We start from the raw sequence: 17,417 nt of genomic DNA, 5'->3' as shown, positions 1-17,417 counted from the left end.
CAAATCTCACCGTCTGCAGTCCCATGCAGTAAGAGGAAATTCTCGTCTTTAAGCTTGTGAACATCTTCCAATACAGATGCCATCTGAGGAGACAAAACAGAGACAGAAAGCCCTTACAATAACCTATTGCCTTATACTTCCTACCATGCATGATTACACAAGGTATGAGGATCCTCACCAGGTAAGTGTGCTCCTCCTTTGCTGGGAGACCTAGATACCTCTCTGAGAAGGCAGCACCTATACATGAAAGCAAAATAGATTATTTTTAATGGTTTCCTTTTCAACATAGGCTCTTGTGTGTTTTTTCACTATTGTATAGTCTTCACTTACTGTAGAGTTTGAAATCTGTTATGGGAGCCACAGCGGCTGCACATTTAAACAGCTGATCAGTCGCAGCTAGCATCTTGAGGGATAAATAACCACCAAATGCCTGTAGGGAAAGACACAAGTGCCATTAAACAGAGAGTCTTTATAATATATGCTTTTGCAACATTATACTTTTGAAACTCATGTGATCACGTGGTCGTGGCCAGAATATATGTTAATTGTTGCCATAGTACACATAATAGTAACCTTGCCATACAGGGCAATCCGCTGATCGTCAATGTAAGGCAATTGCATCAACCACCTATGGAGAAAAAACTAAATAGGTCATACATTTATTTATGGATAATTCCTACAATATGACAACAAAATGGCCAATAATAACACTGTAGAAAACTAACTCTACGACTCCTAGTTGATCTTTGACTGTGAGGGAGCTGAGCTTGCGGGGATCCACACTGCTGATCTTCTGCCCCAGGCCGACCCCACTTCTTCCATCCACCCAGGCTAATGCCATGTCATGTGTGCTGGCGAGCACCTCAGGCCATCCCATAGTAAACTCCTCTGTCACCGACTGACTGCCTGGAACTCCATCCCTACATGACAACAGGAGGAACAGGATCAGCTGAGCAAAGAGCAAAGGTTAAACAACTAAGCTGTGGTTTAGCCTGCTGGTAAACTATGGGGAAATCAATGTCTGTTAAAAGTTATGTAACAGGCCGTAAAACTGTAAAAGTGAATCCTTGATATAGGCTCACATTAAGAGGCTTCATACAATGGCATAAGCATGTTATAACACGGTTGATCAGCTGTGTTTATAACTTACACAATGATGAGTAGAGGGAGAAGGTGGGCTTCATAACCCTGGGGCAGAGACAGCTTCAGGTGTAGATCTAAAGGAAAACGAACAGAGGGCCCACACTCAGTCTCAGATAAGATATACAGTGATATACACTGAACCAGAGCTCATCAGTATTCTCCCCCTGAAACACCTGTAGGCATCAAACTAAAGCACCAGTAAATGAGCTCCCCTGAGTCCTATGCGTGACACTTAAACAACGAGTTAACGGTAGCTCATTGAGAATGTGTAGGCCTACAGTTGACACCCACACACACACAAAGCACACATACACGTGCGCACGCACACACTTTGTTCTCCTCCCAAAGGAAGAGTATGAATCATGCTCTTGCTACCATGGAGACCTAATCACTAAATGAAACAATTACTTTCTTTATGGGTATGCTGCTATATTTGGCTTGTTATTTTACATGCCTGGCCAAGCGGAACCAGTCTGTTCTGTGACTGTTTGAACCCAATGCTGTCTTTGTTCTGTGACTTTTCAAACCTAAAGCAGCCTCTGTTCTGTGACTGTTTGAACCTAAAGCAGTCTCTGTTTTGTGACTGTTTCAACCCAAAGCAGTCTCTGTTTTGTGACTGTTTCAACCCAAAGCAGTCTCTGTTTTGTGACTGTTTCAACCCAAAGCAGTCTCTGTTTTGTGACTGTTTGAACTCAAAGCAGTCTCTGTTTTGTGACTGTTTGAACCCAAAGCAGTCTCTGTTTTGTGACTGTTTGAACCCAAAGCAGTCTCTGTTTTGTGACTGTTTCAACCCAAAGCAGTCTCTGTTTTGTGACTGTTTCAACCCAAAGCAGTCTCTGTTTTGTGACTGTTTCAACCCAAAGCAGTCTCTGTTTTGTGACTGTTTGAACTCAAAGCAGTCTCTGTTTTGTGACTGTTTGAACCCAAAGCAGTCTCTGTTTTGTGACTGTTTGAACCCAAAGCAGTCTCTGTTTTGTGACTGTTTGAACCCAAAGCAGTCTCTGTTTTGTGACTGTTTGAACCTAAAGCAGTCTCATTTTTTTGTGACTGTTTGAACCCAAAGCAGTCTCTGTTTTGTGACTGTTTGAACCTAAGGCAGTCTCTGTTTTGTGACTGTTTGAACCTAAAGCAGTCTCTGTTTTGTGACTGTTTGAACCTAAAGCAGTCTCTGTTTTGTGACTGTTTGAACCCAAAGCAGTCTCTGTTTTGTGACTGTTTGAACCTAAGGAAGTCTCTGTTTTGTGACTGAAGTGAATGTAAAATTATGTCAGTGAATGCTAATTATAATTTTGGACTGCTCTGTGTGTGTGGGCCCAGGGTGGTTTCACACACTTACCATAGTTGTCAGCTGCGAGGGTCTTGAAGACAGTCTCTGGGAGTCTCTTCCCTTCTAGGGTCTCAGAGAGAGGTGTGTTGTCCTCCAGAACTATGTATCCTAAAGGTGATCAAACAAAATACATTTACACAGTCTATTCACGGTCATGAAGCTATCCACCTCCTTTCTGAATTCCAATAACTGTCTGAAACTGCTCTACATTATATGTTCATTTGCCCATGTTGCCCTCTACTGGCCATTGTTGAAAGTGTCTGATGGTAAAAAGTGGAGAAGGTTCAAGATTAAGATTCAGAGTGTTTAATAGATTAGTCAGACAAACCAGACTCACTGGAGGGGTCCTTCGTGTTGTGTACTGTCACCTTGGGGACTCCGGGGCCTAGGGAAACATGGGCCAAAGCGATAGAAAAAGTATACATGTTTGATTATTGTTAAAATGCTGTTTTAATTCAAGCAGTAGGTTGTGTGCGTGTGGTGTGCGAGCATGCCTGCGTTTGAGTGCATGTGTACAGAGCTCCTACCTAGGCAATAAAGTGTGAAATATGTCTGATTGGGGCTGAACACAGCTTTGAAAAAGCTACAGTCATCTAGAAGGTTGCAGGTCAGACACTGGCGTTGGAAGATCCCTTCAAAGTCCGCACTGAAAGAGAGGAAGACAACAGAGTGACCAAACACACCTTAAAGAATAGTGGATGAGGAAGGTTTGGGTCTGAAACTATTTGGCTGTCCCAATCAATACATTAAGGTTGTAAATTGCACCTCAATTAAACAAATAATACAATGATAGATAGCTATGCTAAAATACATTACTGAGTTGACTCCTCAAACACAAATAGGACTGACTCCTCAACACAAATAGGACTGACTTATCAACACAAATAGGACTGACTTCTCAAACAAGAATAGGACTCTTCAAGGGTGAAAAAAGGCAACTATTTAAATAAAACCACTATCTCCGGCCTCTCAGTAACTCTCTCTCTCCAAGGGAAGTACCAAAAAAGAATGCACAGAAAATCACCTTTAAACCAGACACCAATCTGTCCCTCTACTCTATCATCTGGTGAGGCCAAAGGCAGACTAATAAAAAACCACTATATAAAACATAAGGCAAATGACTGGGGGACTGAGCACATTAATCACAGGTTGTGGATCAGTTTTTATGTCTGTGTCCCAAATGGCACCCTATTCCCTATATACTGTAGGGCAATATAGGGAATAAGGTGCCACTTGGGACGCTGTCATCACGTCCCAGTGACTCATCCTCTAGCACAGCACCATCCCATCCACTGCGTTGGCTTGGTCACCTCTGATTAACATGTTAGGTGGTCTGCCTGGAGCGCCCTTCGAGAGGAACGGCTTCGGCTGCTGCACAATTTAACCCTTCCGCTCACGCTTCACTTCTCTGATCATCTACCTTCTCATGAAACCAGAAAATTGTTGAGCCACTATTCCTTTGACTTGAATTAGAAATAGATAGTTTTGTTTCATTGGCTAATAAACTAATACTTTCATCTTAAAAATTGGAAATTACATTCAGTAACAAAAAGGTATGTTTCAGTAACTAAAATGTTTTGATTTGGGAGATAAAAAATCAAATTTTACTTCATCAGTCAAAGTCAGCACGCCTACGAATGATGAAATTCTGGATAAAGTAGTTTTGACAGGATGGCCTCACCTGTACAGGTGTCTGCTCTGTCTGGATTCTTCTGTGCTGAGGAAGTAGCTGCAAACAGAGAGGACAAAGTGATGCAGTCAATAGAAGACATTCAATCGAGTTGGTCCCCCTTTGCTGCTATAACAGCCTCCACTCTTCTGGGAAGGCTTTCCACTAGATGGTGGAACATTGCTGATGGAACTTGCTTCCATTCAGCTACAAGAGCATTAGTGAGGTCGGACACTGATGTTGGGTTGATTAGGCCTGGCTCGCAGTCGGCGTCCCAATTCATCCCACAGGTGTTCTAAGGGGTTGAGGTCAGGGCACAGTCAAGTTATTCCACACCGATCTCAACAAACCATTTCTGTATGGACCTTGTTTTGTGCATCGGGGCATTGTCATGCTGAAACCGGAAAGGGCCTTCCCCAAACTATTGCCACAAAGTTGGAAGCACAGAATCGTCATGAATGTCATTGTATGCTGTAGCGTTGAGATTTATCTTCACTAGAACCAAGGGGCCTAGAGAGAACCATGAAAAACAGCCTCAGAATGATTTCTCCTCCACCAAACTTTACAGTTAGCACTATGCATTCGGGCAGGTTGAATTCTCCTGGCTTCCGCCAAACCCAGATTTGTCTGTCGGACTGCCAGATGGTGAAGCGTGATTAATCACTCCAGAGAACGCGTTTCCACTGTTCCAGAGTCCAGTGGTGGCAAGCTTTACACCACTCCAGTCAATGCTTGGAATTCCATATAGTGATCTTAGGCTTGTGTGCGGCTGCTCGGCCACGGAAACCCATTTCATGAAGCTCCCGACGAACAGTTATTGTGGTGACGTTGCTTCCAGAGGCAGTTTGGAACTTGGTAGTGAGTGTTGCAACCGAGGACAGACTATTTTTATGCACTACGCGCTTCAGCACTCGGCAGTCCCGTTCTGTGAGCTTGTGTGGCTCACACATCTACACAATAACAGCATTTACAGTTGACCGGGGCTGCTCTAGCAGGGCAGAAATTTGACAAATTGACTTGTTTGAAAGGTAGCATCCTATGACGGTGCCATGTAGAAAGTCACTGAGCTCTTCAGTAAGGCCATTCTACTGTTAATGTTTGTCTATGGAGATCGCATGGCTGTGTGCTAGAGTTTATACACCTGTCAGCAACGGGTGGGGCTGAAAGAACTGAATCCACTCATTTGAAAGGGTGTCCACATACTTTTGTATAAATAGCGTATGTTAGTTAGTCCATATAGACACTATGATATCTATGATTTATTTACACACTTCACTCAACACATTCATGGCATTAGTTGATTCTCAGACAATGTCGATAAGGCTGAATTACAGAACTTTTCCAGTGATTTGAGTTTGACTCCATTGTCGAATCAGCAAAATTAGTATTGCTGTGCTATATGAGTGTCTTGATTGGAGGCAAACAGCCGTGCCAACCACCACATGGGCAATTGGGACTGCCTGCATCTGTCCGGTTCCCATCATGCTCTGTGATGATGATGATGATGATGATGCTGCCACACACACACACACCGCACACACACACCTAAATTTGTCTAAGCATGAAGGACTTGTGACTCTGGCCTGCTCAGTCTATGACCATCTAATCATGTCTTGTTCAGTTTCAGCTGACTTGCTCTGAACAAAGTCAGATATTTTTAAAGTAAATACTACATTGCCTCTTTAAGTTAAGGATCAAAGGCTAGTTAATTTAAAAGGCAATAATACCTCTGTGTTTTTGTGTCTAAATCATCGTTCTACAACAGTAGCCTACTTGTCATTTCTGCTAATTATACCAACACACACAGTTGCTCTCCACATAGCATCACATGCAGAGGCTCTCTATATAGCATCACATGCAGAGGCTCTCTATATAGCATCACATGCAGTGGCTCTCTATATAGCATCACATGCAGTGGCTCTCACATACATTTTCCTATTGTCCTCATCCAGGGCACACAGCACAGTGACATCCCAGTTCCCGGACGTCAGAAAGCGAGGAGGGACAGGGGGGATGGCAGGCTGTGTCACATAGAATGAGAGAGAAAAAGAGGGGGATGAATACAGAAACAGACAGACTGCCAGTGGAATGCAGAGTCATACAGAGAAAGATGTAATAAGATGTGAAGGGCCTCCCGAGTGGTACAGAGGTCTAAGGTACTGCATCACAGTGCTAGCTGTGCGACTAGAGATCCTGGTTCGAGTCCAGGCTCTGTTGCAGCCAGCCGCGACCGGGTGACCCATGGGGCAGCGCACAATAGGCCCAGCGTCGTCTGGGTTAAATTTACATTTACATTTAAGTCATTTAGCAGACGCTCTTATCCAGAGCGACTTACAAATTGGTGCATTCACCTTATGACATCCAGTGGAACAGCCACTTTACAATAGTGCATCTAAATCTTTTAAGGGGGGGAGGGGGGGTGAGAAGTATTACTTTATCCTATCCTAGGTATTCCTTAAAGAGGTGGGGTTTCAGGTGTCTCCGGAAGGTGGTGATTGACTCCGCTGTCCTGGCGTCGTGAGGGAGTGTGTTCCACCATTGGGGAGCCAGAGCAGCGAACAGTTTTGACTGGGCTGAGCGGGAACTGTACTTCCTCAGTGGTAGGGAGGCGAGCAGGCCAGAGGTGGATGAACGCAGTGCCCTTGTTTGGGTGTAGGGCCTGATCAGAGCCTGGAGGTACTGAGGTGCCGTTCCCCTCACAGCTCCGTAGGCAAGCACCATGGTCTTGTAGCGGATGCGAGCTTCAACTGGAAGCCAGTGGAGAGAGCGGAGGAGCGGGGTGACGTGAGAGAACTTGGGAAGGTTGAACACCAGACGGGCTGCGGCGTTCTGGATGAGTTGTAGGGGTTTAATGGCACAGGCAGGGAGCCCAGCCAACAGCGAGTTGCAGTAATCCAGACGGGAGATGACAAGTGCCTGGATTAGGACCTGCGCCGCTTCCTGTGTGAGGCAGGGTCATACTCTGCGGATGTTGTAGAGCATGAACCTACAGGAACGGGCCACCGCCTTGATGTTAGTTTTGAACGACAGGGTGTTGTCCAGGATCACGCCAAGGTTCTTAGCGCTCTAGGAGGAGGACACAATGGAGTTGTCAACCGTGATGGCGAGATCATGGAACGGGCAGTCCTTCCCGGGAGGAAGAGCAGCTCCGTCTTGCCGAGGTTCAGCTTGAGGTGGTGATCCGTCATCCACACTGATATGTCTGCCAGACATGCAGAGATGCGATTCGCCACCTGGTCATCAGAAGGGGGAAAGGAGAAGATTAATTGTGTGTCGTCTGCATAGCAATGATAGGAGAGACCATGTGAGGTTATGACAGAGCCAAGTGACTTGGTGTATAGCGAGAATAGGAGAGGGCCTAGAACAGAGCCCTGGGGGACACCAGTGGTGAGAGCGCGTGGTGAGGAGACAGATTCTCGCCACGCCACCTGGTAGGAGCGACCTGTCAGGTAGGACGCAATCAAGCGTGGGCCGCGCCGGAGATGCCCAACTCGGAGAGGGTGGAGAGTAGGATCTGATGGTTCACAGTATCGAAGGCAGCCGATAGGTCTAGAAGGATGAGAGCAGAGGAGAGAGAGTTAGCTTTAGCAGTGCGGAGCGCCTCCGTGATACAGAGAAGAGCAGTCTCAGTTGAATGACTAGTCTTGAAACCTGACTGATTTGGATCAAGAAGGTCATTCTGAGAGAGATAGCGGGAGAGCTGGCCAAGGACGGCACGTTCAAGAGTTTTGGAGAGAAAAGAAAGAAGGGATACTGGTCTGTAGTTGTTGACATCGGAGGGATCGAGTGTAGGTTTTTCAGAAGGGGTGCAACTCTCGCTCTCTTGAAGACGGAAGGGACGTAGCCAGCGGTCAGGGATGACTTGATGAGCGAGGTGAGGTAAGGGAGAAGGTCTCCGGAAATGGTCTGGAGAAGAGAGGAGGGGATAGGGTCGAGCGGGCAGGTTGTTGGGCGGCCGGCCGTCACAAGACGTGAGATTTCATCTGGAGAGAGAGGGAGAAAGAGGTCAGAGCACAGGGTAGGGCAGTGTGAGCAGAACCAGCGGTGTCGTTTGACTTAGCAAACGAGGATCGGATGTCGTCGACCTTCTTTTCAAAATGGTTGACGAAGTCATCTGCAGAGAGGGAGGATGGGGGGAGGGGGAGGAGGATTCAGGAGGGAGGAGAAGGTGGCAAAGAGCTTCCTAGGGTTAGAGGCAGATGCTTGGAATTTAGAGTGGTAGAAAGTGGCTTTAGCAGCAGAGACAGAGGAGGAAAATGTAGAGAGGAGGGAGCGAAAGGATGCCAGGTCCGCAGGGAGGCGAGTTTTCCTCCATTTCCGCTCGGCTGCCCGGAGCCCTGTTCTGTGAGCTCGCAATGAGTCGTCGAGCCACGGAGCGGGAGGGGGGGACCGAGCCGGCCTGGAAGATAGGGGACATAGAGAGTCAAAGGATGCAGAAAGGGAGGAGAGGAGGGTTGAGGAGGCAGAATCAGGAGATAGGTTGGAGAAGGTTTGAGCAGAGGGAAGAGATGATAGGATGGAAGAGGAGAGAGTAGCGGGGGAGAGAGAGCGAAGGTTGGGACGGCGCGATACCATCCGAGTAGGGGCAGTGTGGGAAGTGTTGGATGAGAGCGAGAGGGAAAAGGATACAAGGTAGTGGTCGGAGACTTGGAGGGGAGTTGCAATGAGGTTAGTGGAAGAACAGCATCTAGTAAAGATGAGGTCGAGCGTATTGCCTGCCTTGTGAGTAGGGGGAAGGTGAGAGGGTGAGGTCAAAAGAGGAAAGGAGTGGAAAGAAGGAGGCAGAGAGGAATGAGTCAAAGGTAGACGTGGGGAGGTTAAAGTCGCCCAGAACTGTGAGAGGTGAGCCGTCCTCAGGAAAGGAGCTTATCAAGACATCAAGCTCATTGATGAACTCTCCGAGGGACCTGGAGGGCGATAAATGATAAGGATGTTAAGCTTGAAAGGGCTGGTAACTGTGACAGCATGAAATTCAAAGGAGGCGATAGACAGATGGGTAAGGGGAGAAAGAGAGAATGACCACTTGGGAGAGATGAGGATCCCGGTGCCACCACCCCGCTGACCAGAAGCTCTCGGGGTGTGCGAGAACACGTGGGCGGACGAAGAGAGAGCAGTAGGAGTAGCAGTGTTATCTGTGGTGATCCATGTTTCCGTCAGTGCCAAGAAGTCGAGGGACTGGAGGGAGGCATAGGCTGAGATGAACTCTGCCTTGTTGGCCGCAGATCGGCAGTTCCAGAGGCTACCGGAGACCTGGAACTCCACATGGGTCGTGCGCGCTGGGACCACCAGATTAGGGTGGCCGCGGCCACGCGGTGTGGAGCGTTTGTATGGTCTGTGCAGAGAGGAGATAACAGGGATAGACAGACACATAGTTGACAGGCTACAGAAGAGGCTACGCTAATGCAAGGAGATTGGAATGACAAGTGGACTACACGTCTCGAATGTTCAGAAAGTTAAGCTTACGTAGCAAGAATCTTATTGACTAAAATTATTAAAATGATACAGTACTGCTGAAGTAGGCTAGCTGGTTAGGGAAGGGGTTGGCGGGCCGGGTGCAATGCACGCTGACAGGGTCGCCAGGTGCACTGTGTTTCCTCCGACACATTGGTGTAGCTGGCTTCCGGGTTAATTAAGTGGGCATTGTATCAAGAAGCAGTGCGGCATGGTGGGTCGTGTTTCGGAGGATGCATGGCTCTCAACCTTCGCCTTTCCCGAGTCCGTACGGGAGTTGCAGCGATGACTGCAACTACCAATTGGAAACCACGAAAAAGGGGTCAAAACAACACAAAAAAAAGATGTGAAGAGAGTAACCAACAGATACAGAGAGGGAGATGTAGATAAGAACATTGTCAGGGAAACAGAGCTATTCAGAAACAGTTACAGATACCTAAAATAATCACTGCCAAGACTTCCGCTCTCTGACATTAAGATCTGTATAATCACATGTTGTTTTATGCCACCCTGACCTTGCCGGATGAATCAAACTGAATTCTTCCACTGCTCTATGTTCGCTACATACTTCAGTCTGAGACTACCATCGTTGAAGTCATTTGTGGTAACGTCAAAATGACATCACCACAAACTAATCAGACGTACCAAATCTAATGACGAATTTTCAAAACGCCCACATGGTTTCTATCTCTGGCCCAACCCATCGGTTCCTGTGACTAATCAGAAAGGTTAGAATATCTTCAGAGTGACACAGCAGTCTAAGGCACTGCTTCGAAGTGCTAGTGGCGTCACTACAGATCCGGGTTTGATCCCATGCTGTGTCGCATGCGGCCATGAATGAGAGACTCATGAGGCGGAGCACAATTGGCCCAGCGTAGTCCAGGTTAGGGAAGGGTTTGGCTGGCTGGCATGTCCTTGTCCCATCGCGCTCTAGAGACTCCTGTGGCGGGCCGGGCGAATGCATGCTGACACAGTCGCCAGTTGGACAGTGGCTTCCGGGTTAAGCAAGCGGTGTGTCTAGAAGTTGTGCGGCTTGGCAGGGTTGTGTTTCGGAGGATACATGGCTCTCGACCTTCGCCTCTCCCGAGTTGCTGCGATGGGATTAGACTAACTACCAATTGGATATCACGGAATTGGGGAACTGATGGGGTAAAAAGTAAAAATATAATATATTTGTGTTCTAGAAATTGTTAGGGAGGTACTTATATCCACACTCATTGTAGAGAAGAAACAAACGTCAGTGGGCGTGGCAGAGCAAGGAGTTTGGGTAGCCAGGCAAACCCTGACCCTATTGAAGATTTAACAAGCAGTCTGGCATTAAACCATTGGAGGATGACACAGGGGTATAAAAGTTTGAGTGCCCTCACACTGACCTGGGCTGGCAGACTGGCAATGTGGCGGAACTCCCCCCGGGCACCCTGCTTGGCTGGCAACGTCAAATAAAACCAAGAGCCATCAGATGAAAACAATGGCACCTCCTATTGGACAAATGAGACAGGCATAGTCAACAATACCAATCCAGGAAATATCACAGGCCAATAAGACTGGGTCAGTATACCAGTTTCAATTAGTAGTAGCTTTTATGAAATGAGAAATGCCTACCTGTCGTTGGTTTTGCATTAAGTCCATGACCATTGTGTGTTTCTGTGGATTTGATATGGAGATACGAAATAAAGAAAACGTTTCAGCATAATTAAACAGCCAAAGTTAATATTATATAAAGGAAAAAGGTCGGTATTTGTTTCATTAGTTCATTGTTGATTTAGACCCAAAATGTTCTCCTTGTCGGCAATCCCATCAAGCTATGCAAGTTTCAAAATACAGAAAGCAATTAGCATCATATGATGCTGTGTTTTGCATCATACGTGGATGATTTCTTTATTTTTTTAAAGTGACATATGTTGAAAAGTTGAGTGCTGACAAGCAAAACATTTTGGGACTATGTCAACAATTGACTAATTAAACAAATACCCCCCAAAAAATTGGGGTGGAGTTTTCCTTTAAGGAAATCAATCCAAACACCCCAGTGTATAGCTTATGGGATGGAAATGCTATAAAATTAATGAATGGCAGAGAGAAGGGTCAGGACACCCACCCATTGGATTACTGTGGAGTAACCTTTGACCTCTCACCTTTGAGCATGCCCCAGTGGTGGACTCACACACACAGAGCTCTGATTGGTTCTGGGCCCGGTTCAACCAACGTACCGCCAACTGAGTACTGCTGATCCATGTCACCATGGAGATGTAGCGGTCTCTAGGGAGACATTTAGGGAAACAGTCAGAAAGAGAAAGTCTCTTGGATGGCACAACACAAATGTAAAGGGGATTTTCTAGGTGAAACAAATAGGAAAGCAGTCGTTGGTAAAGGCAATCAAAAATGAATCTGGTTTAATACAAGTTGCAACAGGGAGACAACCTCCAGCATGGGAGCATAGAAACATAACGAGCCGTCTCTGAGCAGGCCCTTATTAAATCCTAATCACATATGTTCTGTAAACACATAACAAAAGACATAACACAAGGTACTGAACCACACAGTCTCACACAATACAATAATAACCAGTGTATCCTCTGAACGGGCTCCTTTAAAGCCAATGTAGGCTTTATCCACAAATGTGGTCGGAGGTTCTGTGTGGAGGGTGTGACGCAATTGTGGAGCATCCGAGGGCATGCAGATGCCAAATCCAGCTCTGTACCGCATCGCTGTACACCTCCCAAATTTTGTAACAATGCGGAGGGCTCTATATAACTTCTTGAAGCGCTGCATTAACATAATTGGTTGAGAGTAGGTGGGTTCAGGAGGTCCTGTATAAACACAAACTCCCTTCCTTGACAACTTCCTTCACAACAGCGCTGCTCTGCTACAGGAAACTCAAGAAGCATGAATGCCCTGACTTTTTGTCACGCCCTGACCATAGAGAGCATTTTTATTCTCTATTTTGGTTCGGTCGGGTGTGACTAGGGTGGGTGATCTAGTGCATTTATTTCTATGTTGGCCTGGTATGGTTCCCAATCAGAGGCAGCTGTTTATCGTTGTCTCTGATTGGGGATCATATTTAGGCAGCCATTTCCCCACTGGTTTTTGTGGGATCTTGTTTGTGTGTAGTTGCCTGTGAGCACTCCATGACTTCACGTTTCGGTTGCTGTTTTTTTGTGAGTTTCCTTTATTAAACATGAGGAACCCAAATCACGCTGCGTTGGTCTGAGTAGATTTCCAGTTCGTACGACGATCGTGACACTTTTGCAGAGGCCGTATCACCATAAATGCTGCAGAACCTTTTAGACTGGCGCCAATATCATCAGCAGATAGGAATCTAAGACTCAAATCTAGAATTCAAGTCTAGTGACCATCAACCTTGCACAAACAGAATCATGTGTATTACAGAAAGGAAAATGTCACGATCGTCGTATGGAATGGACCAAGGTACAGCGTGGTGAGCGTACATTTTTCTTAATTTGCAAATGTCGTCAACAAAACAATAATACAACAAAAACTAACGTGAAGCTCCGTAAGGCTATACATGCATAAATGAAAACTACCCACAACTACCAACATGAAAAAAGGCTGCCTAAGCATGATTCCCAATCAGAGACAACGATGGACAGCTGTCCCTGTTTGAGAACCATACCCGGCCAAAACATAGAAACAAACAGATTGCCCACCCCAAATCACACCCAGACCTAACCAAATAGAGAAATAAAACTGCTCTCTAAGGTCAGGGCGTGACAGAAAAGTATAATACATTGTTTTAATCACTTAACTCAATATTAACTTTATTCATCTTAAATTTCCCATTAGAACAGATAAAAACATTAATGACGATATCAGTTGGTTAAATTTTGGACGTAGTACCTGGCCCTGACAGAGTCTGGAGGGATCATCTCTAGAGTGTGAGCTGGACCATAGAGATTCACCACAAACAGACTGACAGTGGGGATGGTGGAGCCAGCCTGTACACACACACACATATAGGATCAGAGTATTAGATTCGTTAGATAACATGACATGCTGAGAGAACATAATCAGAGCATTCATACATTTTATCATATGAGATCAGTGTCGTTTACCTTGGGGTAAGGAAAGAACACATTGGAGGGATAGACCCCGCCCAAGAAGTGGGGTATCTCCATTAGCGGTGTGGCAGAGTTGTTGATGGTGAGGTATGCCAAGCGAGCTCCATCTTTCGACCACCAGTTGGCAGAGAAAGTCAAGAGCACTTCCTCTATAAACAATTTTACAGATGAACAAAGCAATCATGTGTCAAAACTATTTCAAATACACATGTTACTCATGGAAGTCCAATTGTTACACATTGCAAATAGTGCAAAACATGTATCAAAGCCATATACTATCTGCAATGTCATTAATCTCAGGGAACAGCTTTCAATATGGAAAATCCAATTTTGCAAACAGTTTTTAACCAACCAATCAGTGTCTATGTCATCGTGATAGAGGAAGGGTTAGAGTATCTCTTACCCTCGTAAATCCAGTCACTCAGCCCGTTGACCACCAGCCCCTCTCTGCCTGTAGCTGTGAGGCGGAGAGGTTTACTGGTCACTTCTGTCTGGTAATAGATATCGCCTTCAAACACATAGGCCTGGCAGCAACAGAAACAGCACTAATCCATTATCACAGCAAGGCACACAGTGCTCAGTGTTGGCTGGCACAATCAAATGTCTGATTGGCTCCAAGTGGGAATGCATCAGCCAGCTAAGTCACAAGTCAATACATCTCAACTTTCCACTGAAAGATTTGCATTGTTAGTTGAACACAAACATTGCACTGAAAAACACTTTACATTCAAAACACATAATCCAATATTAATCTAAAACAAACACTGTGAAACAAACACTGTGAAATAAATCACAGAAAAAAATCCTTATAACTCAAATATTAACCACCGCTGAATAAAGGCGTTATAGATTTGTGGTCTAAAATGCATTTCTAGCCCACCAGATATTGAGGTGGAATGCAGGATGAGTGAGTAAAGGTGTGTGTGTGTCTCTATGAGTGAATGCTGCAGCTGTACATAGTCCATCGGTAAATAGCCCACCCAATTTACCTACCTCATCCCCATACTGTTTTTATTTATTTACTTTTCTGCTCTTTTGCACACCAGTATCTCTACCTGCACATGACCATCTGATCATTTATCACTCCAGTGTTAATCTGCTAAATTGTAATTATTTGCCTCCCTCCTCATGCATTTTGCACACAATGTATATAGACAATTTTTTTCTTTTTTTCTACTGTGTTATTGACTTGTTAATTGTTTACTCCATGTGTAACTCTGTGTTGTCTGTTCACACTGCTATGCTTTATATTGGCCAGGTCGCAGTTGTAAATGAGAACTTGTTCTCAACTAGCCTACCTGGTTAAATAAAGGCAAAACATTTTTTTAATTGTATTTTTTTAAATGAGAGCAGCTGCCTTACCAGCTGGTTCCCCTGCAGTCCCCAGGCTGCATACTGTATCAATGCCTTCTCCCCCGCTGGAGGGTTAAGCTCCAACAGAACCCTGGGACACACACACACAGACACACACACACACAGACACAGTCCCTCCATTAGGATTCGACTGGCCTCTAAAGCCACTTGTGGATAAAAAAATGTAGAGAGAAGATCTGTCCATGCTTGTTTGAAAGCACTTGAGAGATGTCGTAAAAAAGACACGATGCAAATGCTAAAACCAAACAGACGGAGGTCAGTCATGCAATGGAATAAGACCTCTTTCAATCCATTGAAACAACAGTCTTATCCTCCTAAAAACAGGCAGACATATTGCGGCAACACATTCCCAGGCATTTCATATTTTATTGGAGAGCAGGTCATTCTGAATTCCTTTGATTGGCATTAGTGCTCCTCATACTGTAGACCCAAGGCCCAAGCTTCCATCGACAGACACAGGACTGCCCTTCCTCACTGGTGGGCCAGCAGATAGGAATCTCTGATAGTAAACCTAGAATTGATGTTGACCAGCCAGAGAGGACAATTACTGTATAAGAGTAACGGATGTCTGACATAACAGATGAAGTTTATTCAGATGAAAGAAATACACATTTGGTGGTGCTTGGCCAGTCGAGGCCAGGGCCCACTTGCATCAGCAATGCACATGCCCAGTGCAGCCCATGCATTAGCATTCATGGCTCTACTGTACCTACCCTTTAGCCACATTGTAGATGGCATAAGAGGCTGTGAAGGACTGAGAGAAAGTCTGGAAGAAGTAAAGGAGATGATGGGCACATTGGTCCCAGAGTTACACACACACACACACACACACACACACACACACACACACACACACACACACACACACACACACACACACACACACACACAGCCCTGAAAAACCATCATTAAATGTACAGTTAGACCATAAGACAATCTAAATATGCAAATGAACAACAATTGGAAGTCAGTGGCTAGTCCATGAAACCAGGTCAGCAATTCCATCAATCACATTGCATCATCACAAACTTTAGTTCTGATTATCCAATCGAACAGCACAGACATTGATAACCCAGTCTATACTAACAGAGAACAGGAGACATTAGAGGCATGATGTCATGTGAGGATGAGAGAGAAAAGGGGGACAGAGAAAGACATCCTCACTAAGTAACATCATTACAGCCAATATCCCTCCAATTGAGAAAGATTGAGAGTGGCAACTCAGCTTGACCAGTGGTCAGCTCGGCATGTCGAAAAGTAGACCCAAATCAATGAGTGTGCCCTGAAAGTATTTTTTAAAACTGCACTATTGGTTAGGGGCTCGTAAGTAAGCACTTCACTGTAAGGTCTACACCTCTTGTATTCAGCGGATGTGACAAATAAAATTGGATTTGAAGTGTAAACTAACTCTTTGTGTGTGTGTGTGTGTGTGTGTGTGAGAGACATTCTATAATTTTTGACTTAATCTGTCTAGTACTGTCTTTTTGCTAGCTAGGGCCATTTACTTTAAGTGCTGCCATCTTCCCAGTAGACTACTTGGTGTGTGAACTGCTGACTGCTGATAACTTGCAGATAGTTGTGTTTTCTGACTATGTTTTCTCTCATAGTCCAAGAGCATCTGGTCATCGCACCGCTGGCACAGGGCTACTCATTTCTCCTAAGTGGAGATTCTCTTTTATCCCTCTCTCACAAGTCCATTTCCTGATTTCAATTTCATGCTTTCACTGTCACTTGTCCACTCAAGTTTAACACTGTTATCATCTATTGCCCACCAGGTGTCCTTAGAGAGCTCCTCAATGAGCTTGACACCTTGATAAGCTCATTTCCTGATGATGGCTCACCACTCTTCCTTCTTGGAGACTTCAACCTCCCTAGCCGCTCAGGCCCTAACCAGATGGTCATGCGCCTTCACAATCGTTGCTCTCTCTCTCCCACTACTCTCTTCTCTTCTATTCCATCACCTCCTGTCTCCTGATTCTGTCTCCTGATTCTGCCTCTTTGATCCTACTCTCCTCCCTTTCTGCATACTACGATACTTATTTTTCACCATAATTTGCAAAGAAATTCATTAAAAATCTTACAATGTGATTTTCTGGATTTTTTTCCCTCATTTTGTCTGTCATAGTTGAAGTGTACCTATGATGAAAATTACAGGCCTCTCATCTTTGTAAGTGGGAGAACTTGCACAATTTGTGGTTGACTAAATACTTTTTTGCCCCACTGTATATCCCCAACTCCAAATGGAGGAGCCACGCTGTAAACAGACAGAGTGTGTGTGCTCACGTGGGACATGGCGACAATGGGACAGCAATGGAGATACAACAGTACTTGTATGAGGTGAGATATTGATAGGTATTGTTGCGCTGCAGTGCACACC

The 17,417-nt window shown here is 45.3% G+C and overlaps 1 protein-coding gene across 1 annotated transcript in view; it reads right to left on the bottom strand.

Annotated features, from left to right (window-relative positions):
• Nucleotides 1-17,417, bottom strand: part of LOC118360775 (inactive dipeptidyl peptidase 10-like) — a 34,539-nt gene that overhangs the window by 2,535 nt on the left and 14,587 nt on the right. Inside the window, exons 6-24 of the mRNA XM_035740183.2 lie at nt 15,754-15,806; nt 15,029-15,110; nt 14,070-14,190; nt 13,661-13,815; nt 13,446-13,543; nt 11,723-11,846; nt 11,193-11,234; nt 10,964-11,068; nt 6,069-6,160; nt 4,152-4,199; nt 2,998-3,116; nt 2,808-2,855; nt 2,480-2,578; nt 1,151-1,217; nt 726-920; nt 574-628; nt 331-430; nt 179-237; nt 11-83 (exon numbers count right to left, since the gene is read on the bottom strand). Coding sequence (XP_035596076.2) covers nt 11-83; nt 179-237; nt 331-430; nt 574-628; nt 726-920; nt 1,151-1,217; nt 2,480-2,578; nt 2,808-2,855; nt 2,998-3,116; nt 4,152-4,199; nt 6,069-6,160; nt 10,964-11,068; nt 11,193-11,234; nt 11,723-11,846; nt 13,446-13,543; nt 13,661-13,815; nt 14,070-14,190; nt 15,029-15,110; nt 15,754-15,806 — 1,735 coding nt within the window. The remainder of the gene's footprint in view (nt 1-10; nt 84-178; nt 238-330; nt 431-573; nt 629-725; nt 921-1,150; nt 1,218-2,479; nt 2,579-2,807; nt 2,856-2,997; nt 3,117-4,151; nt 4,200-6,068; nt 6,161-10,963; nt 11,069-11,192; nt 11,235-11,722; nt 11,847-13,445; nt 13,544-13,660; nt 13,816-14,069; nt 14,191-15,028; nt 15,111-15,753; nt 15,807-17,417) is intronic.

This window comes from Oncorhynchus keta, chromosome 28 (genome assembly GCF_023373465.1).
Source record: "Oncorhynchus keta strain PuntledgeMale-10-30-2019 chromosome 28, Oket_V2, whole genome shotgun sequence".
Lineage (NCBI taxonomy): Eukaryota > Metazoa > Chordata > Actinopteri > Salmoniformes > Salmonidae > Oncorhynchus > Oncorhynchus keta.
This window is presented reverse-complemented; position numbering and strand designations above follow the sequence as displayed.